The 22690-nt window shown below is 39.2% G+C and overlaps 1 protein-coding gene across 10 annotated transcripts in view; it reads right to left on the bottom strand.

The window, feature by feature from the left end:
* The window catches only part of LOC129473601 (cytidine monophosphate-N-acetylneuraminic acid hydroxylase), an 87814-nt gene that overhangs the window by 7053 nt on the left and 58071 nt on the right, over nt 1-22690 (bottom strand). For all 10 annotated transcript variants that reach the window (XM_063632716.1, XM_063632715.1, XM_063632720.1 and 7 more), the window contains 7 exons: nt 21854-22001; nt 21397-21478; nt 20479-20616; nt 18305-18440; nt 9597-9737; nt 6054-6228; nt 4440-4556 (listed from right to left, as the gene is read on the bottom strand). In XM_063632716.1, the coding sequence (XP_063488786.1) occupies nt 4440-4556; nt 6054-6228; nt 9597-9737; nt 18305-18440; nt 20479-20616; nt 21397-21478; nt 21854-22001 (937 nt within the window). The remainder of the gene's footprint in view (nt 1-4439; nt 4557-6053; nt 6229-9596; nt 9738-18304; nt 18441-20478; nt 20617-21396; nt 21479-21853; nt 22002-22690) is intronic.

Genomic DNA, 22690 nt, shown 5'->3' with positions numbered 1-22690 from the left:
TTGCTAAGCCTCCATTTCTCTATTATGAGACTGTTGAGAGAAAAAAATGAGATAATTTATATAAAGAAAATAAAGAGAAGTTATCCTTGGTTGGACATAGTTTTAACAATCTATCAGCACCAATGTTAGAGTTTACAGGAGCCCTTTCAGTGTCTGCATCACATTTTTCCCCCGGTAAATATCATGCCAACATCAGTAGAGGCAAACTTTTCATAAGTGACAGGCTATTAAATGACACAGAATGATTGCAAGTTTGGCATTTTTAGATCTATTTCTCTTTTTTGCATGATTTGTATAAAACAATTATATCCATCATGAAACTGAGGTTACAAACATAGGTCAGAGTTTTGCTAATAGAGGTTTAGAAACATGATTCTACAGTTTGGTCAGGTTAAGGTCGGCCTGGCTAAGATGCAGTGCCAGGACCTGGTTCCTCCCAGTGCGGAGTAAATGGCCTTTCTTGGCCTTTTAGCTGGGAGAGGAGCACACAGGAGAATTGGAAGTAGATTTAAGAAACATTTGGGGTGTAAAATGGAAAGGTCTAGATGACTGATTAGATTTGGGGATGTAGGAAAAGGGAAGAACCAAAGATTACTGCTTTGTTTCTAGCTTGACTGACTTGGGGAATGATATTACCAATGATCAGATAGAAAAAGGAAAAAGAACATTTTAAAGAAGGAAGATGAGGAGTTGAACTTTGAACAAGTTGAAAATTATGTATTAAGCATTCAGGTATCCAGACAATTATATCTAGCAGGCAGTTGACTATTAAGAACCCAAAGCTTGACAGCACTGGAGGTAGCCAGAGAGAGCTCTGGGCCGGACAGAGGGATTATTTTTGGAGTCATTAACAGAGAAGTGATGTTAGCAGGTGAGTTTACCCAGGAAGAGACTTGGGAAGAACAGTGGAATGAACACAGAGTCCAGGAAGGAAACAAGAGACTTAAGCAGTGGCTGGGGAAAGAGGAACTCCAAAAGAATGCAAAAGAAGAATATTCAGGAAAACAAGGAGGTACTGTCACTGGGCTAAGGAGAAGACTATTGGTTCACAATGATGGACAAATTGCATGCATAACATATCTCCTCTGCATTTCCAGATCCAACTAAAATGTTGCAAAGCAATTATACAAGAATAAACTGCCACAGTGAAAAGAAAAGGAAGTGATTCATTGACAGGAGAATTCAACTAATTAGGTGAATCTAGAAAGCATGCAGACAAGTGGAAACCGGAGATGCAGGGCAGAGGCTATAGAATCCCAGACAGTACATGGAGGGGTGTTCGGATGTGGAGGGAAGAGAAGTAGGTACTGTGGATAACAGCAGGGCAAGCCCAAAAGTATGTCCATGAGATAGCTGGCCCCTTCCCTACGCTATGTATGGCTCCCAGGTCAAATATATTTAGACAGTTCTCTCAATACGTAGAATCAATTTTGGGGTGGCGGGAGAACAAGGGCAGGTAGTGTGTTTGTGATGCTGAAAGCAAGAGCCTCCACATTTTGGCACTCAGGGGTCGCCTAGCCTACTAGCTGGCTCCTCTCCTTACCTTCACAGCTTAAAGCATACTGATGATCCTTTGGCCAAATACAGCCTAGCTCTCATTTCATGTAGTCTATAACTCGTTAAGAACATTGACTCAGCCTTCTACATTTATAAATTTGGGTATTTCACAGGAAAATCTGGATTTCCAAGTTCTCTGGAAATTTCAGATCAGCTGGAGCTCAGCAGGCCTGCCCCCTTCTCATCCTGCATTCTACTTGATGCAGTCTGCACCCAGCTTCACCAGTTTATGAGATGTGCCTTGCACCAGTGTGCAAGCCCTCTATAAGTAGAGCCTACCGGATGACAGATCCTACACCTATACGTAAGAGCCCCAAATCAGCTGAAAAAAGTCTTTTTATCAGTAAATATGGACTAATCCTGTAATTCTTAAAAGTCACCCACAAAGAAAGGAGGCTCAACCTAGTATAAGTTTTCTTTAGAGCAACCTTGTCTATAACTGGAAGCCAAAGGAGCAATGCCTTTGGGTGTCTATGGAAAATGATTAGTCACCCAGAATTACATGCTGAAACTTACACACCACGAGGCAGGAGACAGTTAAGCAGAAAGTCCCACATAGAAGTGAAGCAAGGAAGGGAAAGGCATGGGTGGGGTCTGGAGGCAGTGAAAGGTAGCAGATTTGCAGCAGAGCTAGAGAGGAGCCCTTCCAGGTTGGAGCAGGAGGATGGTAAGCTACAGGAGCCATGCATTTAAGAATGGAGAGTCAGTGTGATAGAAATGATGAGTTTGAAAGGCAATTAATACCTCCAAAAAGGTGGCAGGAGGGAGGCAATATGAGAAGGCTCCGGGTAGCAAGAAAAGGAGCTCTTACCACATATAGGCATAACCTCTTTAACCAAACCTCAGCATATAGAACTCTCCCTAAAATCCTGGGAGATAAAAGCCCTCAAGCCACAGTATAACAGTACCATGTGCAGAGCAGGCATCATGATTTGCCTCATGGTGTATTTAAATCTGCAACAGAGCTGCAGCTTGCTTTATCCAGCAGATGCATTATGGAAAGCTGTGAAAAAGTGGTATTTTTTCCCCAAATTAAATATTTTAAATGAAGTTATTTTAAAATTTTCAAAGGTGAATCTCTGAGGCTAACAGACACCTCAATTTAGAGGTTTTGTAAATTCAGATTTGAGAGGCTACACAGTGGCTAAGAGCATAGACTTTGAGTTAGACTGCTTGAGTTAAAGCCCCGCACCACCATTCATTAGCTGTACAACCATGGGCAAGTTATTCTAACTCTTATAACCCCAGTTTCTTCCCCCCAAAAATGGGGGCAGATAGTAATATCTGTTCATAGGGTTGTTGTTGGATTAAATGTCTTAATATTTCCAAAGTGTTTAACACTGTGCTTGGCATAAAGCAAGCTTGGTAAGTGTTTGATATATAAAGCAATAAATGCAAAGATTCGTTTTATCTAAAAAGGTGTAAGCCTATTTATCATCTATATGGTGCCTCACACAGGATTTTCTTACATGCAAAAATCCAGTTTTTTTGTTTGTTTTTTGAGACTGAGTTTTGCTCTGTCACCCAGGTTGGAATGCAATGGCATGATCTCGGCTCACTGAAACTGCCGTCTCCTGGGTTCAAGAGATTCTCCTGCCTCAGCCTCCCAAGTAGCACCAACAGGTGCCCACAACCATGCCCAGCTAATTTTTGTATTTTTAGTAGAGATGGGGTTTCACCATGTTGGCCAGGCTGGTCTCAAACTCCTGACCTCAGGGGATCCACCTGCCTTGGCCTCCCAAAGTGCTGGGATTACAGGTGTGAGCCACCGTGCCCAGTGCCAGTTTTTTTGTTTTAAAACCTATAAATCAGGTAGCAGATTATTAGTTTTACTGAAGTTTCAATATAGGATTTCTTCAATAGCAAGTACTAGTCAATTTATTAAAATGTAGTTCAAGAGCACATTTATTACATCTATTAGGTTAAGGTATATTTAAACCTCTACATTTAGGACATCACACATTTAAATGGCACATATAACAAGTTTAAGGGCAGACCGTATAGCCTCATAACTAATGATTCTCACATTCATAGACAATTTTAAATTACAATGCATGCTCACATATATTATGTCATTTGACTATCACGACAAACTGGTAAGGTGGGAGCAAGCCCTGTGGAAGCAAACAAAAACCCCTAAAGCTCAGACAGCTTAAATAACTGCTCAAAGCCTCCTAATCAGGAATCATGATCAGCAGAAAGGGGCATCAGTCCCCATCTTGACACTGTCTCCAATGCCACAGCTTTTTACATAATGCTGCCACTGGCGAGGGATTTGTTCAGAATTTGAATTCAATAAAATGTGTTGCTTCATGTTGATCTAACTCCGTTCTAGAGACACCCATTGGGAGGGGCAGAGGAAAAGGAAGGCAGAGATCAATGCTCACAGGTCTAATAACAGCTTAGGTTGAGCAGGTGTTTGGAAGTAAGCAGATAAAGAAGTCAATCTTTGGGAATGGCTCATAAAGAAGTAAGTGTGAACTTTGATAAATAACAATGTTTTAATATTGGTTTGTTAGTTGTGACAAACGTACCATAGTAAAGTGAGTTGTTAATAATACTTTGTATTAATTATAATTATATTAATTATAATTAATATTGTATTATAATTAATATTGTATTAATTATAATTATATTAATTATAATTAATATTGTATTATAATTAATATTGTATTGATTATAATTATATTTATAATTAATATTGTATTATAATTAATATTGTATTAATTATAATTAATATCCTTGTAACTTTTCTGTAAATCTAAAGTTATTCTAAAATTAAAAGTTTATTTAGGAGGAAAGGGAGGGAGGAAGGAAGAAAGAAAGGAAGGAAGGAAAGAAAGAAGGAAGAAAAGCAGACTTCCACCAGTGTTGCTGCTTACTTCCTCATAGGGATGTTCTCGTTGTGGTCTTTCTTTTGGGAAGGATAAATCTAAAAAGTCAACCAAATAGTCATATCCTCCAGGAAAAGGATTGAAGTCCTCATCTGTCTCAATCATCTGTGCAAATGACAACATGGTAAAGAGAAGAATATCAATCAAGTGGTCAAGGTCTTTAAAAATTCTAAGAGTGTGTAAGACTCAAATGCTCTTAAATGATAGATGATAGGAATGAACTGGAAATTAATATTAAGAGTCTCTTCTCTCACCTGAACTGTAACATTCAAATCCTAGTCTATATTAGCAAAACCGCTTCATGTCACTAACATCAAATGTATAGAGCTGGTTATCGCTATCTGAAGTACTATTAGTAATGAGACATCAAATCCCACCATAAATTTGCAGGTGAGGAAATAAATGTGGGATGTTTCTCACTGTCATATAGCAGCTAAATAGAAATGGTTTCACTGAAAATGTTTTATAAAAAACTGTCAAAAGTTTTTCTCTTTTTTGTACCAATTGTCCTAATGAAAATATCATTTACCAATGCTTCCTAGGTCATTAGATTTCAAAGACAATTTTCTAGAAATTATCTGGGAACTAATATAGATATTAACCATTTATTTGGCTGAGGACTGAAAAAAACCTTGCCTCTGCTACACTTTTATTTCATTGAAGAAAGAATGTTTTAATACCCCCCAAATAGAAAGGACTTAGTCATGGAATAATAACAATTCATCCCAGAAAAGAGAGTTGACATACATACCTGCTCTCTTACTTATTTCACTATTTGCCAGCAAAAACTTTGTCACAGACTGGCCATGGGCCCCAGCTAGGTTTTTGGGGATCATTGCTTTTGAAAATAGCAAGTATTATCTGGCATTAATGATCAGGAATTGAAAGCTAAACTTGGGAGTAGTTCTTACCCTGAGGGTAATGAATATTTGTGTCTTAAGAGTGTGAGTGTTGTCCATTTCCTGATGACATCCCTAAACTTTGCTCCCCTGCACAACCTCAGGCATCTCCTATAAGCCACAGATGGCTGGTTACTCACTGACTTTGCAGTTACTCCTGTCCCATTTCAGACCTCCTCTTTGTCTTGCACCCTCTGTCTGCTAGTATTTAGTTTGCTTTTGGAGATATGTCCAGTTTTGGTGACTAGGTTATAACATGAACTCTTTCTTAGCTTGTGGCTCTGTATGTATGTGTTAGGGCTAGTTTAAGCTGTAGCCCTAGGCCTAGTTCTTAATTTGTGCAATTCAGCCTCAGCATAGCTGCAGATAAGGGTTACCTGCTTCTACCTCACCTTGCTCCAGGCCATCACCTCTTTGGGTGGATCCTACCTTCTAGCCCCACAGTTTAAATAGCTGTTCCTGCCATGCCAAAAACACTCACAAACAACAAAAAACACATGGTGATAGGAGATAAAAGATGTTCCAAAAGAAATACTTAGGGACTTAAGAACATTCTCTAAATATTCAACAAGAGATTGCTGATCAATTGTGAAATCTGTTCTCTGTTAGGCAGTTGATAGGACTTGATAAATGCTTATTGGAAAACAAAGGGGTGTTCATGCATTTCCATTATACAAGAAAGCAAAGACGAACAATAGCATACCCTGACCACAAGGTTGTAATCTTTAAATCCAGCCCAAGTGAAGTATTCTTTTATCCAGGATGAGTGAAGAAATATTTCATCTCCTACAGCAGCATTCAAGATTTCCAAATAAGGTTCAAAATCCCAGGAATCCTTGTAAATTTTGGTCCCCTCTGGAGGCTCTATGATGCCCTTGCTTAAAGACACAAAGATGTGAGAACAGTGAAAGAAAGTAATAAGTAATGAAGGCAAAAGTTAGTATTTAAGTAGCAAAAGTCAACCAGACTAGCAGCTTTGAGACCACTCAGATAATTCACAAGAGGTCCCACAGAAGTGCCTCAGTGGTCCCACCATTGCCTAAATCAGAGCAGCTCCTATTGTCTAGTGTGATAGGTTTCTAAGTCAGATTTCATTTGAAGAAAGAAGTCTATGTCTAGAAAAAAAGTGTGAAAACCACTAATTTGGGTCTCTTTGTTTCAAACAAGTAAATTATGGAAATATTGCTTATAATCTGGCCATATGATTTTGTGGATGCCTGCACACTCGTGCCTCCCCACTCCAATTAGCATATAGGTTTGGTGAAAGTAGCAACCATGACTGAACCCACAGCAGGTGCTCAATAAATATTCGTTGGATATATGGATGACTTTAGCCTATCTTTAAGAAATTCCCAGAACTTTGTGTCTCTAATATATGGTGCTCTTGCTGTCCTAATCAAAGCACAGCCAATAGACAGATGCAAGTTTTTATCCTTAAACCCAGCCAGTAATGTGGTAGAGTTCTCTGACAATCCTAGAGTTCTGTCCATCCCATGTGAAGATGTATCCTTGCATAAAACATGGAATTTTAAATCCCAAGAATGGAATAGGATGTGATCTGGATAAAGAAAATATAAGGAGGGAAATATGTGCCCATCTCATAAAGACATGGCAGTTGGTGGTAGCTGACCCTCTTCTCAAAACTATACTTTTATATGCCCAAAGCTACAGATGTACTGGTTTCTGTAAAAAAAAAAAAAAATTACCTAATCCTAAAGCTTCTCATTTCTAAATGTATCTCAAATCTTCTTCTGCAACTCCTTGCCTTGCCTCAGTCTGGAGCTTCACTTATCTCTTTCTATAGAAAGCCACACCCTCCCAACCACCCTCCCTTACTCCAGTGGTTCTACCTGTTCCCCAGTCCATTCTCGGCAAAACTGAAATGGTTTTTCTAAAACACAACTCAGTAACGTCCCTTCTTTGCTTTATAACTTTCTGCAGCTCCCCTCACTCATGGGACAAATTCCCTGCACTGGCTTCTGGGGCCTTTCTCCAAGCCTGGCCGCCGCCTATCTCACCCTTTTCCTCTGCTTTTCACTCACCAGCCCTCTACTCAGGAAGACAGATGGCTTCGTGAGGGCAAAAGCCTCTTCACAGCTGTATCCTCTATACCTGGGATGATGACTTGTACACAGGAGTTCAATAAATCATTTCTGAATGAATTACATATATTTATGCCCTCATTCAAGGTATTTGCATTCACCAAACCCATCATACACTTGCCTTCTCCAGCACATGCCATTGCTTCTGACTAGAATCTCTTTCTCCTCCCTACTTACTCGTGACATCCTCCTCATCTCTAAATGCCAAAGACCCAGATTAAGCTTTCCTTAGTCACAATTTTTTCCTCTTCCCCTTGCAAGGCAGTTAGAGCACTTGGTCTCTGTGTGTCCTCTATAATTTGTCTTAGCTCTAAGACCCAACAGTGTTGACTTTCTAGTCACCCAGAATGCTTTGGTGAGGCACAAGAATACAAATGCAGATTCCTGGGCTCTACCTCAGATCTACTGAATCAGGATCTGTCGGGGAAGGGAGTCCAGGGATCTGGATTCATGTGAGTCTCTTCAATTATTCTGATGTTCATTAAATCTTGAAAACTACTGCTGGGGCAATCGAAAGAGGAGATTTTTGGAGAGCTAGGCAAATGTAAAATGATGAAGACTCTTGAATACCTTGCTAAGAACTGGAATAATTAAAAACCTTTAGACCTGGAAAATAAAATTAAAAATACTTTTATCCTGGAGGCACTAAGGATATCCTACAGAATTTTAAACAGGAATGTTTGCATTTTAGAAAGGTTACTTTGTCAGCAATGAAGAGCAGGGGCTTTCAAACATTTTGCCTATCATCCCAGTAAAGACTACATTTTACATTAGGACCCTGGAGTCCCCCTACCAAGGGTACCTATGAAACAAAAGTTTCATGAAATAATACCCTTGTTACATGCAATGTACTCAGGTATTTTCTATTCTATTCCATTTTATTCTATTTCATTTTTAAAACATTGGCTGTGAGCAACGGCATTCATTTTGGGACTCGCCAATGGATTGTGACCAGCAGATTGAAGACAATGGCATGGAAGATGGATCAAGGGAACTTGTGGGGGAGGCACAGATACAAGTTGGGGGGCACTGCAGGAGTCTAGGTGAGAAATTTTGAGAGGCAGAATTAAGGCCAGGGCAGAAGAGGCTAGAGATGAGTGATGGATTTGTGAGTGCTTTATGAAGGAGAATTGACCAGATTTGATAACTCGTTTAATATGGGAAGTTAGCAAAAGACAGAATGAGCTGATTTACCATTCATACTGACTTTGCAGAGGTAAGGCTGGGAGACGGTGAGCTTTTGGTAATTGCATGTACCACTCTCTAAAATGTTAGTCCATTTCCAAATAGCCCATGATGGTTTCATTTGGCTTAAGAGTAGTATTCAAAAAAATATAGCTTTGTGACATCATGTTAACTTTTCTTGGATTGCATTTCCAGTGTGTTATTGTTACTTGTTCAAATGTACTATCTGCGGAATGGGAAATTGGGTAATATTTGCACTGACATGAAAACTAATTTTCTTATTGCTTTTTACTTTCATAAAATAATTTATTTTTGAGCTGTATCAATGGACCTTAGTAAGATAAAAGATTCTTCACTGTTTACTCTCTAGTAAGGTTCTGAGATGATGAAAACATTTGAGTCATTGTTATATAGGATGAAAGATTAGGAAAAAATTCAGTCTTCTTTTCCCCTGGATTCGTGAGATACTTATTGGATAGTTCATTTTATTTAAATGGTAAGACTTCCATTTTTAAAAAGTGATGTAGGCTGGGCACGGTGGCTCACACCTGTAATCCCAGCACTTTGGGAAGTGGAGGTGGGCAGATCACGAAGGTCAGGAGTTCAAGACCAGCCTAACCAACATGGTGAAACTCTGTCTCTACCAAAAATACAAAAATTAGCCGGGCATGGTGGCATGTGCCTGTAATCCCAGTTAGTCAGGAGGCTGAGGCAGGAGAATCGCTTGAACGTGGGAGGTGGAGGTTGCAGTAAGCCGAGATCGCTCCACTGCGCTCCACCCTAGGCGACAGAGTGAGACTCCGTCTCAAAAAAAAAAAATAAAAAGTGATGTGTGGATTTTACTGTATAACAAACAAAATAGGAACCTGTCAAGAGGCCAGAGGTGAGCCATTTCTTTTCTCATAGTATTGAAAAAAAATATAAAACATTTTTATCCTCTAAAAATATTTAAGCCAAACCTGTCTGTTGGATCCTTCAGCATTCTTCCCAGATCAAGGGTGGCTCCAGGTCGAGGGGTCCATGTTATCACATCAGAGTTTTTCTTGATAAGATTGTTGAGTTCATTTGGGTCATTTTTGGTGTTTGTTTCCTTGATGTACCTGAGAAATAAAAGCATTCCCATGTAAGAAAGTTTATTCTCAGGTGCATGGTCTGATGAGTACAATGACAGATTTTTGTTTCGTTTTATTTTCTCCACATTTTCACTTTTCAATGCTCCTCCACTTATTCCATGGAAAAATAAAGACTATATTTGGGCTAATGTCCCTAATTAGAGAAGAAGTGTTTGTCAAAGAAGGGTGTACTTTTATTTTTAAGTATAATCGCATGGTGATTGGAATTGAAGTTAGATGTAGCAAGACTGACTACTGAAAATAGGTGGGAATTGTATACTCCTGTATTTAATGTTAATATATGGATTAACTATTATCTGGCAGGCATTATGAACTAATTGATTACCTTCACAATGCCTCATGAGGTACTATTATGATGCTTATTTTATAGACAAAGAAACTAAGCCTTAGAGAAGACACATGACTTGCTTGAGGCCATACCATTAGCAGTCAGCCCAGCCCGAGCTCTCCACCCAGCTGCACAGGCTGTGCAGCCAGTGAAGGCTCAGCCCTCACAGGATGCCACAAAACTTTGGGAGTAAAATCTGAAAAGCTTTTACATTCAAAACCATTAAAAATCTACTTGTTGGCCACGCCCGGTGGCTCACGCCTGCAATCCCAGCACTTTGGGAGGCCGAGGCGGGTGGATCACCTGAGGTCAGGCGTTTGAGACCAGCTTGGCCAACGTGGTAAAACCCCATCTCCTGTCTCTACTAAAAATACAAAAATTAGTCGGGCGTGGTGGTGGGTGCCTGTAATCCCAGCTACTCGGGAGGCTGAGGCAGGAGAATCGCTTGAACCCAGGAGGCGGAGGTTGCAGTGAGCCGAGATCGTGCCATTGCACTCTAGCCTGGGCGACAAGAGCGAAACTCTGTCTCAAAAAAAAAAAAAAAAATCTACTTGTTACACATACACATCCTCAGTTGCAACCCATCTTGAGATCCAATTTCTTTTTTTCTTTCTTTTTGAAATGGGGTCTCACTCTTTCATCCAGGTGGAGTACAGTGGCATGAACATGGCTCGCTGAAGGTTCGACCTCCTGGGCTCAAGCAATTCTCCTGCCTCAGCCTCCCAAGTAGCTGGGACTACAGGCATGCACCACTATGCCAGACTAATTTTTTGACGTTTTGTAGAGATGGGGTCTCACTTTGTTGCTGAGGCTGGTCTCGACTACTCCTGGGCTCTGAGATCTAATTTCTTTTTCTTTTTTTTTTTTTTTGAGACGTAGTCTTGCTCTGTCTCCCAGGCTGGAGTGCAATGGCACGACTTGGCTCACTGCAACCTCCGCCTCCCGGGTTCAATCAGTCCTCCCTGCCTCAGCCTCCCACGTAGCTAGGATTACAGGTGCCCACCACCATGCCCGGCTAATTTTTGTATTTTTAGTAGAGACGGAGTTTCACCATGTTGGCCAGGCTGGTCTTAAACTCCTGACCTCAGGTGATCCACCCGCCTCTGCCTCCCAAAGTGCTGGGATTACAGGCGTGAGCCACTGCGTCTGGCTGAGATCTAATTTCTAACTGTGGCATTGATAAAAGCGTCGCGTCTCCTAAATCTAATTCCATACCACAATCTTTCTTGAAAAGCCTTAACTCTTCAATTTCAATGTCATACAAGAAGGTGATCGTGGTTGTGTTGGAGCAGAAAGAGAAAGATCCAGAGATTTGTCACTGTGATTCACCTAACATGGGTTTTATAGACAGATATTTCTGTTAAAGGGAATTTTACTTTCTTGAGCTACAAATCGGTTACACAGACTTGATAGATATTTTTAGTGAGATAAGCAAAAAGTACATAATCATTTGTATTTCTATAGCACTAAGGTGACACATTTATGATCTTGGAATCAATTTTGTAGACACAAGTGAGAACGCTGTCACTGCACCAAAGACGTCAGTAGCTTTTCCCTTTTTACACACATTAATATCCTCCCACTCTTACAGGCACCACCTTGTCTCATCTTCTTCCAGCCTTTAGTCTCTACGTGGTCCACTAACAGGTTTCCCTGCCTCCAACCTCCCCCTCTCCAACCATGTTACTATTCATTACTCTTCCTAAAACATAATGTGTGGTGGTCACAAAATTCTGTAACTTCTTGATGTGTTTTTGTCTCTCTATAAAATAAAAATAAAATCAGTATCTAGATGTGGTATTATGGGAAGTGAAAGTATTTGCCAACTACTTACATGCAACAGTGTAGCTTTTAATTGCTTTAAATGACAGCATCACATTAAGTGGTCAAGTACCCACCACCTCCAATTCTTCTCCACATCCTTGCAACTCAACCTACTTAATATTTCTTGAATCTGCATTCTCACTCCCCACTGCCATTCACTATTCCTTCCTGGGTTATTGCAATAGTTTCCAAACTGGTCTTCCTTTCCCTTTGCCATCACACAGGCATACAAACTAACCCCTCCAGTGCACATCTGATTACATCCCTGTTCCTCACCTGACTATCAGGCTGCCTATCCTTCCAGGAAAAAATCCAAATCACGTAGCATGTCCTAAAGTGCTCATACAACCTGTCAGATAGGAGGCGGCTTAGGAAAGGGAGCCCATAAAATTATGGATAAACTGCAATTTCTCATCGCAGCATCTTTTTATCTTTGCTGGTCAGTTCCTACTCCTTCTTTAAAATGCAGCATTCATAGACTCATCCAGTATTCATCTCTTCTCCCCTATCTGTATCCCTTGCCTACATTGATCATTCTGTATTACAATTGTTCTTCTAACAGACTATCACTCTGAGAATAGACAATCATTTTATCTCTAGTTCTCCAGTACTTAGCACAGTGCCGCTCAGTGAATGACAAATGAATTTACGAGTAACGAAGAACAACGATCCAAAGAAATCACGTTTTAACCTTAGACCAATCTTTTCTGAAAAAATTTAGAAGATACAAGGGAGCTAATGTCAACAAGGAGTTTAAAAAGGAACACATCAGCAAGAAACCACATTAAGCAATTATACACATGTAGCTACATTGCAAGAGAACATAGCATGTCAAAATGATGACAAGTTTTTAACAATGAGACAAATGAAGTGCAGAGAAGTCAGATAGATGGTGGTAGAACCAAAACCACAATCCCATGTACACCGCTCCTTCTACTGTACTGCTGCTTCCAGTTGATGAGAAGACATGGGCAGTCCTAACACGATTATTGTCATGAAAACTCGCCTCGAGGACTGACTTATTATCCAATAAATTCAGACAAATACAGGTAAGTGTACTTTCTTGGTAAAATGACACATGCATTTCCTGCCTGCACAAACAGTCCCTGCCCTTTGTTCACAAAATATCAGTAACTGTATGATAAAATAAATTTTTTGTGAAGCAGATGATTGCTCCTGAAAACGTTATAGCTAGGGGATGAGTCACTGCATAAGCTCAGGATCAAATAAATTCTATACACAATCAAGGAAATCTTAGCAAAGTTTAAACGTCCATAAACTTTCCTTTAGCATTTGAAAATTGTACTCCATATAACACAATATGGGTAGATTTATTATATGTATTGCTTTTGCAAGGGGTTATGAAGTCCATAAAATGTGCATGTAATATAACTTGATTGTATCACAAATATGACTTAAATATGCTTGCTGGGCGCAGTGGCTCACACCTGTAATCCCAACACTGTGGGAGGATCATTTGAGGTCAGGAGTTGGAGACCAGTCTGGCCAACATGGTGAAACCCTATCTCTACTAAAAATAAAAATAAAAAAAATAGCTGGGCATGGTGGTACATGGTGGTGCATGCCTGTAGTCCCAGGTATTCAGGCGGCTGAGGCAGGAGAATCCCTTGAACCTGGGAGGCGGAGGTGGCAGTGAGCTGAGATTGCGCTCCAGCCTGGGTGACAGAGCTAGACTGTTTCTACCAAAACCAAAACAAAAAAACAAAAACCCCACAAACAAACAAAAAACCCAATATGCTTGCCTTAACTACCAAGGCTTAAGGTGCTCTTTAAGAATCACCATGTTTGCCTTTTTTGATCTTTAATTTTTCAAATTTACTGAGATCCTTTTTTTTTTTTTTTTTTTTAACTTTTTGAGGGAGTACAGATCTATAGATTTTAACACAAATATAGATTCACGTAACTGTCACCACAGTCGGGATACAGGACAGTTCATCACCCCCAAAACTTCCTTGCATTGCACCTTTGTAGTAAAATCGTTCTTTAACCCCTACCTCCTCACAATCGCAGATCTACTCTCTATCCCTATAATTTTGCCTTTTCCAGAATGTAATATACATAGAATCTTTTAGTATGTAACCTTTTGAGACTGGCTTCTGTCACTCAACACAGTGCCTTTGAGATTCATCCACACTGTTGTATGCAGCAGTTCTCATTGTTGAGTAGTAGTCTGTTGTATGACTATACCAGAGCTTGTTTATCCATTCACCTGTTGAAGGCTATTTGGGTTGATTTGGTGATTATGAATAGAGCTACTATTAATATTTGCATATAGATTTTTTGTGTGAATAAAAGTTTTAATTTAATTAGGGCAACATCTAAGAAGTCTTTGCCTAACCCATGGTCAGGAATATTTCCCCTATATTTTCTTTTAAAAATTTTATAGTTTTATATTAACATATCTATAATCCATTTTTACTTACTTTTTGCATATGACATAAGGTTCAGATCGAGGTAGTTTTTTTGTGTGTGTATGGGTGTGCAATTGCCCCAGTAACATTTGTTGAAAAGACTACCCTTTCTCCATTAAATTGCCTTTTTTTGGGCCGGGCGCAGTGGCTTGCAGCTCATGCCTGTAATCCCAGCACTTTGGGAGGCCAAGGCAGGTGGAATGTGAGGTCAGGAGATTGAGACCATCCTGACTAGCATGGTGAAACCCCGTCTCTACTAAAAATGCAAAAAATTAGCTGGGCTTGGTGGTGTGTGCCTGTAGTCCCAGCTACTCAGGAGGCTGAGGCAGGAGAATCGCTTGAACCCAGGAGGTAGAGGCAGAGGCTGCAGTGAGCCGAGATCACGCCACCACACTCCAGGGTGGGCGACACAGTGAGACTCCTTCCCCAAAAAAAAAAAAAAAAAAAAAAAAAGCCTTTTTCATTCACAGTTCCCCAAATTGCATCTTTGCCAAAAATCAATTGGCCGTATTTGTGTGGATCTATTTCTGGACTCTCTATTCTGTTCCATTGATGTCTGTGTCTATTCCTTCACCAGTATCACATTCTCTGGATTACTGTAGCTTTATAGCTAATCTTAAAATTAGAGAATATGTTCCTCTAATTTTATTCTATTACAGAATTATTTTGATTCGTCTAATTCCTTTGCCTTTCCTATAGATTTTAGACATTATCTAGATCCACAAAATATCCGCTGGGATTTTGATGGGCATTGTACTGAATCTATAAATTTGGGGATAATTAAAATATGAACTATATTGAACATCCAATTCATGAATATGGTATGCTTTTCCATTTATCTAATTAGAGTCTTTGATTTTTTTCATCTGTTTTGTAGTTTTTAGCATATGTACTCTGTTTGATATCCTGTTTAGGGTCAGATCCACATGCACAGTACAGCTTTGGAGTTAACCCAGGAGTTTATCCATAATTTTATGGGCTCCCTTTCCTAAGACGCCTCCTATCTGAAATCTCTCCATTATTTTCTGCCTCCCAGGTGTCCCCTTCATCTTCTGGTTGAAAAGCCAGGGCTTCAATTTCCCTGTTCTGCTGTGCATGTTCTGGAAACTGCATACGCTTGTGGGGCAAAGTGGTGAGAGGTTAGTGAGAGAAAAAACTGCAACAAGGATTCTCTTCGCATTATTTGAACCGAAATTGCTTTGATTTGAGAAAATGATTCTTTTTCCTTGGAGTGTAATCTATGAGTGAGGCTTTTAGCAGTCCTTCACCAGGAGAGTTGCTCAGGGCCTCTCTCATAAGCATATGTACAAAAAGTGAAAGTAAGTAATTTTTGACTTAATTACTTAGGTGGCTAGAAGCAGCAAATCAAAGAGAAGGATTGAGACTGCTGGTAAAGATTTGTTACAGCAGTGAAGAATGATCACTAACAGCCTCTTAGCAAAACTGAAACAAACAGATATAATGCTTTACTGCCTGGGGCCATTTAGTGCAGGGGCAAACAGCTCAGTGGACTAGAACGTATCCTATTATAACATCCTCCAGTGAACTGTAGGAACATCAAGCTGTTATATTACATTCTAAAACTTTGAAATGATGAATCCATGATATCAAGAAAAGATCAATTATGTTCTAATACTCTTTCTGAGAAGACAATTATACCTAAATCATAAAATTTTCACATCTAGAGAGATAAACTATACCTACCCAGAAAACTTTGCTACCTAGCATGATTTCACTATTTAGAATGCCCAAGTTCCCAGAAGTTCTATACAGCTGAGATTTTACTATATTAAAAGGTCTATGATGCCAAAAATTATTAAACTCTGTTCAATAGAAATACAATGCAAGCATGTGTAATTTTAAATTTTCTAGTAGCAACATTAAAGAAGTACAAACAGGTAAAATTAATAGATTTTACTTAATCCAAATATGTTAATATGAAATCAATTTTTAAAAATTGAGATATTGTGCATTCTTTTCTGCATATCAAGTCTTTGGAATCCAATGTATATTTTAAACAGAGTACATCTCAATTTAGATCCTACATTTTCATCAGAAAGACTTGATCTATAGATTTTATAAAATGTATAGTTCAAAAAGTAGCTTCTCATGCTCAAGTTGTTCCACACATACCCAAAAAGTTTCCCAATAAAAAGAAGCAAGTACTAAAAATGTACTTTCACGTAACATTCAAATCTACATTGACACAACTGGTTCATATTTTTTTTTAGAAGAACTGATTTGGCTTTGAAGCAAAAACATAACAGTTCCAAAACTATGCCTGTCCAAGTTTAGTAAATTCACTAACTTTTGTGTCAACTCGTTAATATTAACACTGAATTCAAAGGGGTATTACATAAATCAAAACTCAACTATAAATTATCAATACTAATGAAGCATTCTTCAAATTTTACTCAACTTTGCAGTGAATTTTAATGCTGTCAAAAATAAAATCTGCATATTGGTTTTTTAAAAATGTATAAAATTATTATTAAGTGGTGCCATGAAAAGTTTCCATTTTAACATAAATACGTGTGATGGGTTGTTTTCCCCTCAAAAATGAAATGTTAAAGTCCTAAGTCCTAGTACCTCAGAATGTGATCTTATTTGGAGATAGGGTCCTTATAGAGGTAATCAAGTGAAAATGAGGTCATGTAGGTGGGCTCTAAAACAATCTGACTGATGTCTTTATAAAAAAAGGAAAATTTGGGCACAGATAGGCACCCAGGGAAAATGCCATGTGAAGAGAAAGAGTAAAGATGGTCATCTACAAGCCAAGGAGTGTCTGAGGCAACCAGAGGCTGGGAGAGGGCCGGGAACCGATCCTTCCCCAGCGGCTTTAAACGGACCACGGCTCAGCCCACACCTTATTTCAAACTTCTGGCCCCTAGAACTTAACAAATGTTTGTTAACAAAAATTGTAATAGGTTCCTAGGGCTGTTGTAAGAAATTTTTGTTACATGACCCAGTTTCTTTTGTTACAACAGCTCTAGGAACCTAATAAAATATTTCTTCTCGTATAACTAAGTCACAATTAAGCTTTTCCTTTCATTGTGTTCAAACACAAGGTGTGTTCAACATAATCTGACAGTACACAGTGATTAAGAGCATGACGCTGGAGTCAGACTTAGGATGAGATTCAAAATGAGTTTTTCCATAGGCATTGTGATATCAGATTAAAAAACAAACCACACTGCCAGATTTTATCTTTGATTCCTGCATATCTGGCAAGCAATTCTTTTGTTTCAAGAAAATCTTGAAATTAATCATGTAGGTTTTCTTGACTTAAACGAGCATTGGCAAAGGGGACAAGATCAAATTCATGGTCTTTTATTTCCTTCAACAATTCCATATATTGGTGATGATTCATAGCATTTGCAGAAGTTATATTGCTGCAAGAAAAATCACATTAGATACCTAAAAACATGAGAAGACAGCTTCAATCTGATAATGACATAATTCTATTCTGGAATGCAGTATGGTATAGAGAAAAGAGCTTTGGAACTAAGCATACCAGGGTTCCATTCTCAACTCATGTTTCCAACAGGGTGACTTTGGGCACGTCCCTTGGCCTTTCTGAGTTTCAGATTCCCTGTCCGCAAAAAAGAAAGAATACCCCCTTCCTATGCATAGTGCTATTGGGAGATTAACTTAGATGGCTTAGTTAAAAGTCCCCAGTTCACTTCCCTGGCACATAATAAATGGCAGTTGCCATCCTCTTTCCTGGGATCCTTTCGGAGAATATCTATCTGTTATTTTATCTCCTGAAAGAGTTCCTGGCTGCCAAGTGTAACTTTTATTCATGCTCTGTGTTCTCCAACAGCTTGTTAAAAAGTTCCAGACACCTACTAATCACTTTCCTTCTCATGTCACGTTGCTTTCACAGCAAAGTCGCTCATTCCACCACACGTTAAGTTGTATGTAAAAATGTACAAAGTATCTAGCCGTACTTGTCTGATGGGTGAGATTCCACAAAATACCCAGCAAAGGGACAATAAATTCGGGGTTGCAGGTTCTTCACCAGCCGAGCCTTGTAGTTCAGGAGCTTCTTCCTTTCTGTTTTAATGAATTGGGCTTTCCATTCCTCTGAAATGACAGGATTTCGATTAGAGTCTCCTCTGCTGGAAAATCACAGAAAAACACATGTTCTAGCAGATTGGAACTCTTTCAGGAGATAAAATTGATAGGTAACTAAGGCAGAAATAGAACAAGGCTCCATGTCATTAGTGCAGGATTTCCCCGGAGTTTTTATCTTGGAAATTTCAATTGGTTACTAGGAAAAGGTTACCAAGCCAGCCAAAGGCACTGAGCTTTCTCCTTGTATACGGCAATTCATTCGGACCCTAGCTGAATACACAGGGTAGGATGCATAATCGTAGTTGGTGTGCATGCACATTTTAAGGGCATTGTAATTCTTGAAATTGTTAACTCTTTACTAACATGGAAATGGCTTCATTATATTTGTAGATTATAACAGGTGTGTTCAACATAATCTGACAATACACAGTGATTAAGAGCATGATGCTGGAGTCAGTTAGGATGAAAATCCTGACCCACCACTTACTGGTTGGGCAGCCTTGGGCAAACTACCTAACTTCTTCATGTCTGTATCTTCTCTGTAAATGGAGTCATGATGCCCCTCTCACAGTGCTGTTAATTTGCTTATTCATTCACATAACCAGTATTTATTGTGCACCTACTCTGTGTCAGACATGGTTCTAGCCACTGGGAATAAAATGGTGAACAAGGCAAAGCAGGTCCCTGCTCTCATGGAGTGTTCATTCTAGTGAGAGAAGCAAATAATGAACAAGTAAATAAAGTCATTGCAAAGAGTGATACACCATGAAGAAAATAAAACAGGGCAATGGAACAGAGAGTGGCTGGGGTGAGTGGGATGAGATGGAGGGAATCATTAGACAGGATGGTCAGTGAAGAGATGACATTTGAGTTGAGACACAGATGAAAAGTTGCTGGTCACATGCAAATCAGGGCCAGCTGCACTCCAGGCAATGGAAACAGCAAACGCAAAGACCCAGGGCAGGTGTGCACTTGACACTTTGGGTCTAAGAAATGGAAAGCAGGATGGGCTGATATATAGCAAGCATCAGAGTGACAGGCAGTAAAGGAACTTGCAGAATGAGGCAGGACGCAGAGCATATAGGGTACAAGGTCAGGGAGCTGTTATTGTTTCTATGAAATTTGACAAACACAGACAAGGATACGGAAAAAATATACAAGCTACCCATCATCTAGACATAACATTTTGGTATATTCAAGACCTTTTTAAATGTATATGTGTGTACTCACGCACATGTGCACACACACACAAACTCACCATCACACAGAATGGGATGATGCTAGTTAACCTTTAATAAGTATGTTTTACCTTCCCAGTCACACTTTTAACTTCTTAAGGACAGAACCTTCCCTCTATTTCTCATGTGGTTACACACTCTGGGAGGCAATGAATATAGACTTAGAGAAGAAAGCAAAGAATGGGACAAAGGTTATCTTCATATTGCAAAGCAGGGCATTTTCTGCCACACTGTTAGACAGGGATCACTTAGCAGATATATTAATTTATTAAGTGGACATGTATTGAGCACTTAGAAAACTAGTGTTGAGGATACACACTTCCCCCATGTCAACCCCAACCCCACTCTTGGACCCAGAGCAGAAGGGCTCCTGCCTAAGACCCCCAACTAGAGGACCCTTCTCTGGGCACACTGCTCCCTGATATGAGCATCCACAGGGCCAAGGGGATGTGTCTACATTAAGGTTGCACATACCCCATTAGGAACCATATTCCAAGAGCACCTAAGCCTGGATGACCCATTTCAGGCCTTTCCTGTTCTGCTCTATGGTCTACATGGTGAATCCAAATGATTCTTTTTCTTGGCTCCTCCTGAGGTGCTCTCAGATCTCAGTGTTTCCTTCATGCTCCATCATGTTTTGAGCTAGAAACGTTAGTTTGTAATCTGCAACTTACAAGTCTGGTTTCCCAATAAGATTGCATGCTTCTTGTGGGGAGGGATCATGTCTCAATTACATTTGTATTTACTCTTATAGCATTTAGCAATGTGCCATGCCTCATACTTGGTATCACTTTCATACAAAATATTACCCGTAAATTTTCCACCACTGAAAGTCATTGGAAAGCCTGATGCTCCTCCAGCAAAATCACTCATCATTAGAGCAACCTTCATAGGCAGCCTTCCCCCATTGGGTCTGGTGCAGTCCACTGTATTGAGTATTTTATGACCTGTGGAGAAACAAAGAGGTATAGGTAGTCAAGGTGAAATCCTGAACACCCATGGTTTGAATTCCAAGACAAAGTCTTTTGTGTACAGTCTGTATAATTGAACTTATTTGATTATAGAAGAATTGATTATATCAAAGGAAAAACAAACAGTAAGATTTTAAAACTTAAAGCTTTCAATAATATATTCTGAATTTTCAAGTGACTAAATTCATCCCATTTGACTTGGTAGATTCTAGGTGTCTCATGAAGACATTTACCTTAATTCCACTCTAGCTCATAGACTGCTTTCTTCAGTCACCTTTTTCCAGGTGTTGAGCCCAAAGGATCAGAAAAGAGTGGATTAACATACTTCCCTGTACCTTTTGCAAATTACATGCAAAGCTCATATTCAAACGATTGTTGGGGCAGTAAGGCCATCTTTTCATATGAAAAGCAGTGCATGATTATATTACACAATATTTCTAGGTGAAAGTAATAAAAGACATTTATTTAATAAACGTAGTTTTGAAGAAATCACTATAGGTGGAATGTAAAATATCTATTGCCTTATGAAAGAACGCTTTGCTCCTGTCACTATCTAGATGACATTATTTGTAATTTGTTTTCTGGGAAAATTATTTGAAAGATAGCTCCATATTTCTAGGACAAGGATATAACATGCTATATTCTTTCAAAATGGAGCTAAAAGATGAACATGTGATGAAATTCCATATAGATATTACTATCCTTCCTATTAAGAATGTTTTCCATTTTTCATTGTCAATGGGAATAAAAACGTACCTTTGTACTCCACAATAATGCAAGTGTCCATCTCAGGATGAACACCATCCATCAAGATCATGAATCGAAGATTTTTGTCCACCTGGATTTTAACAATAAAACCAACAACTGTGAATTTCAGTTTGGTTTTTAATTCAATATTTGAGAAGGTAATCACCTGTTCTGGAAAGACTGGTCAATCGAACCTCACATTTCAAGAAATTTCCTTATTCAGAACTAAATTTATTACCTGTTCTGTAGAGTTATACTATAATAGTATGGGTTAATGGAAAGAAAATCATCTTTGCCCAGGACAGTCTGCCTAACATTTGAAGCTCAAATAGAGGTTGTGTTTATGCAGTATCAGGGACATACCATATTGACCCATTTTTTTCCTTAATCTGATGGTGACTATCTCACCTAACATTCGTCCCAGAAAGCATAACTGGAAAGCATGGAAAGAAAACAGATTTCTGACCTGCTGCCATATTCCAAATGGCACGACATTGATATTAGTCAACTGGACACCGCTCTGATTCAGATTCCAAAATACAGGCCTTTCTGTGTTTCCAACATAAATGGGAATATCTGGTCTTCTCCCAGCAAGCTTTTTCAGTGTGGGGTAACTAGGATAAGACAGATGGAAAGGTTGAAAAGAGAAAAAAATAGTGTCATGTAGTATGAGAGACAGTTTGTTCCTTATACCAACATATTGACAGAGACGTGAGGAATTGAAAAACTGGACTCTCACCAGAGTCCAGAGAAAACTTTCTGTTCAAGGCTGGGTGTGAAAGTGACGGGAGATTCTGAGGGGATTCATCTTTGTTGTTAGAACATATCATATTATGCTCATGGTGTGGACATCAACCAGGTAGGCAAGTTCCATTTTCCACAGTGATGCTGCTTGAAGGAGGGGTAGTTCTAACAGTAGGCACAGACGAGAAAAGGTCATGCTGTAGAGGAAAGAGATGAAGATCATGGAGATCCTCATTTCTTTGCATTCCTCAAGCAGTAGCTCTCAGTAAGAGAGAGGACTGGGACATAGTACAGGACAAAAGCCCGTGACTCAGGACCACTTTGGGGGTCGGTTTTTCAACTTTCAGATGTTCTGTCCCTTTTTAAGGATAAATAATATATTTTGTATATCTAAGCCACACTTTAACAGACTATATTATTTATCCTTAAGGAGGGACCGAATTACCAGCTAGGCAAGACAGTAAAATTTAGTGTTGAGGAACTACATCCAACATTTGTAGTAATCCCAACTCAGTGCACAATCAATCATCCAAGTATTTTTGACTATCTAGACATATTA

This window comes from Symphalangus syndactylus, chromosome 23, assembly GCF_028878055.3.
Source record: "Symphalangus syndactylus isolate Jambi chromosome 23, NHGRI_mSymSyn1-v2.1_pri, whole genome shotgun sequence".
In the NCBI taxonomy this organism is placed as follows: domain Eukaryota; kingdom Metazoa; phylum Chordata; class Mammalia; order Primates; family Hylobatidae; genus Symphalangus; species Symphalangus syndactylus.
Note: the sequence above shows the minus strand (reverse complement) of the source record. Positions and strands in the feature narration are given on the sequence as shown.